General features: G+C 40.8%; 1 protein-coding gene across 1 annotated transcript in view; it reads right to left on the bottom strand.

Annotated features, from left to right (window-relative positions):
- KCNS3 (potassium voltage-gated channel, delayed-rectifier, subfamily S, member 3) overlaps positions 1-376 on the bottom strand; it is a 1,521-nt gene extending 1,145 nt beyond the window's left edge. The window contains exon 1 of the mRNA XM_010002398.1: positions 6-376. Within this exon, the coding sequence (XP_010000700.1) occupies positions 6-330 (325 nt within the window). The 5' untranslated portion in view covers positions 331-376. The remainder of the gene's footprint in view (positions 1-5) is intronic.
- Positions 377-889: the final 513 nt, after the last annotated feature.

The following is an 889-nucleotide window of genomic DNA, read 5'->3' as shown; positions in this document are numbered from 1 at the left end:
CTCGTTTATCCCCCAGTACTCTATTTCCTGGCAGAAGGAGAAGACACAAAGTTCTTCCATGACATGAAGTTTGCCCGTGTAGTAAAAATTCAGGACGTATCGGAACAAGGAAGGGTTCCTGTCAAAGTAATATTCCTTGTCTGCAACACTGTAGTCATCACACAGCTCTAGAATGGCCTCTTCTGAATGGCATTTGAGGAGCCTCCCAAGCCTGGTGTGAGGAAATCTGAGCAAGGTGCTTTGATCCACTGACTGCTTAAAACCACCCACGTTCAAATGGATAAGTTCTGCATCTTTGCCAGGTCTGCGGAAAAATTCACCATAAACCATTTTGGACAGAAGGATTTCACTGCTGGTGCCCAACGAGATTACATGGAACCTGAAAAGAACACAAGATATTGTTAGGGCACTGAATTCAGTTTTGCTCTGGTGACACGTTCTTTTTTTCCACCTCCGGTCACTGTGAAAATGTTCTAGAAAAAAAAAAGGAAAAGAAATGATGAGTTCCATTATTCAGCCTTTCACAGAAGCAGGGTGAAATCAGTTTGATGGTTTAGCTCAGCTTTAGCAAATCTGAAAGCAATAGGTTCTGGTGTAGCTCTCCTTACCTTTTCCTCATGTGGAGGAAGAAGGACTAATTAATCAATAAATCATACTCTGTACTGTGATCACATTGAGATTAACACTTAGGAGATAAGTTTACTGCAGTAAAGGAGAAATTCTTTGGGTTAAGGACAGAAAACCTGTCAAACCATCAAAACATTAAGGACAAAGAGCAGGTGTCTCTCAATTACAGTTTCAGTAGAGCCATATTCCTTTATATGATGTTGCAATTTATCATCCACTTCTTTCAACGCCACCTGCTTTAATCTGGCCTGTAATTACTTCT

This window comes from Chaetura pelagica, unplaced genomic scaffold (genome assembly GCF_000747805.2).
Source record: "Chaetura pelagica isolate M959 unplaced genomic scaffold, ChaPel_1.0 scaffold46, whole genome shotgun sequence".
NCBI classification, from domain to species: domain Eukaryota; kingdom Metazoa; phylum Chordata; class Aves; order Apodiformes; family Apodidae; genus Chaetura; species Chaetura pelagica.
This window is presented reverse-complemented; position numbering and strand designations above follow the sequence as displayed.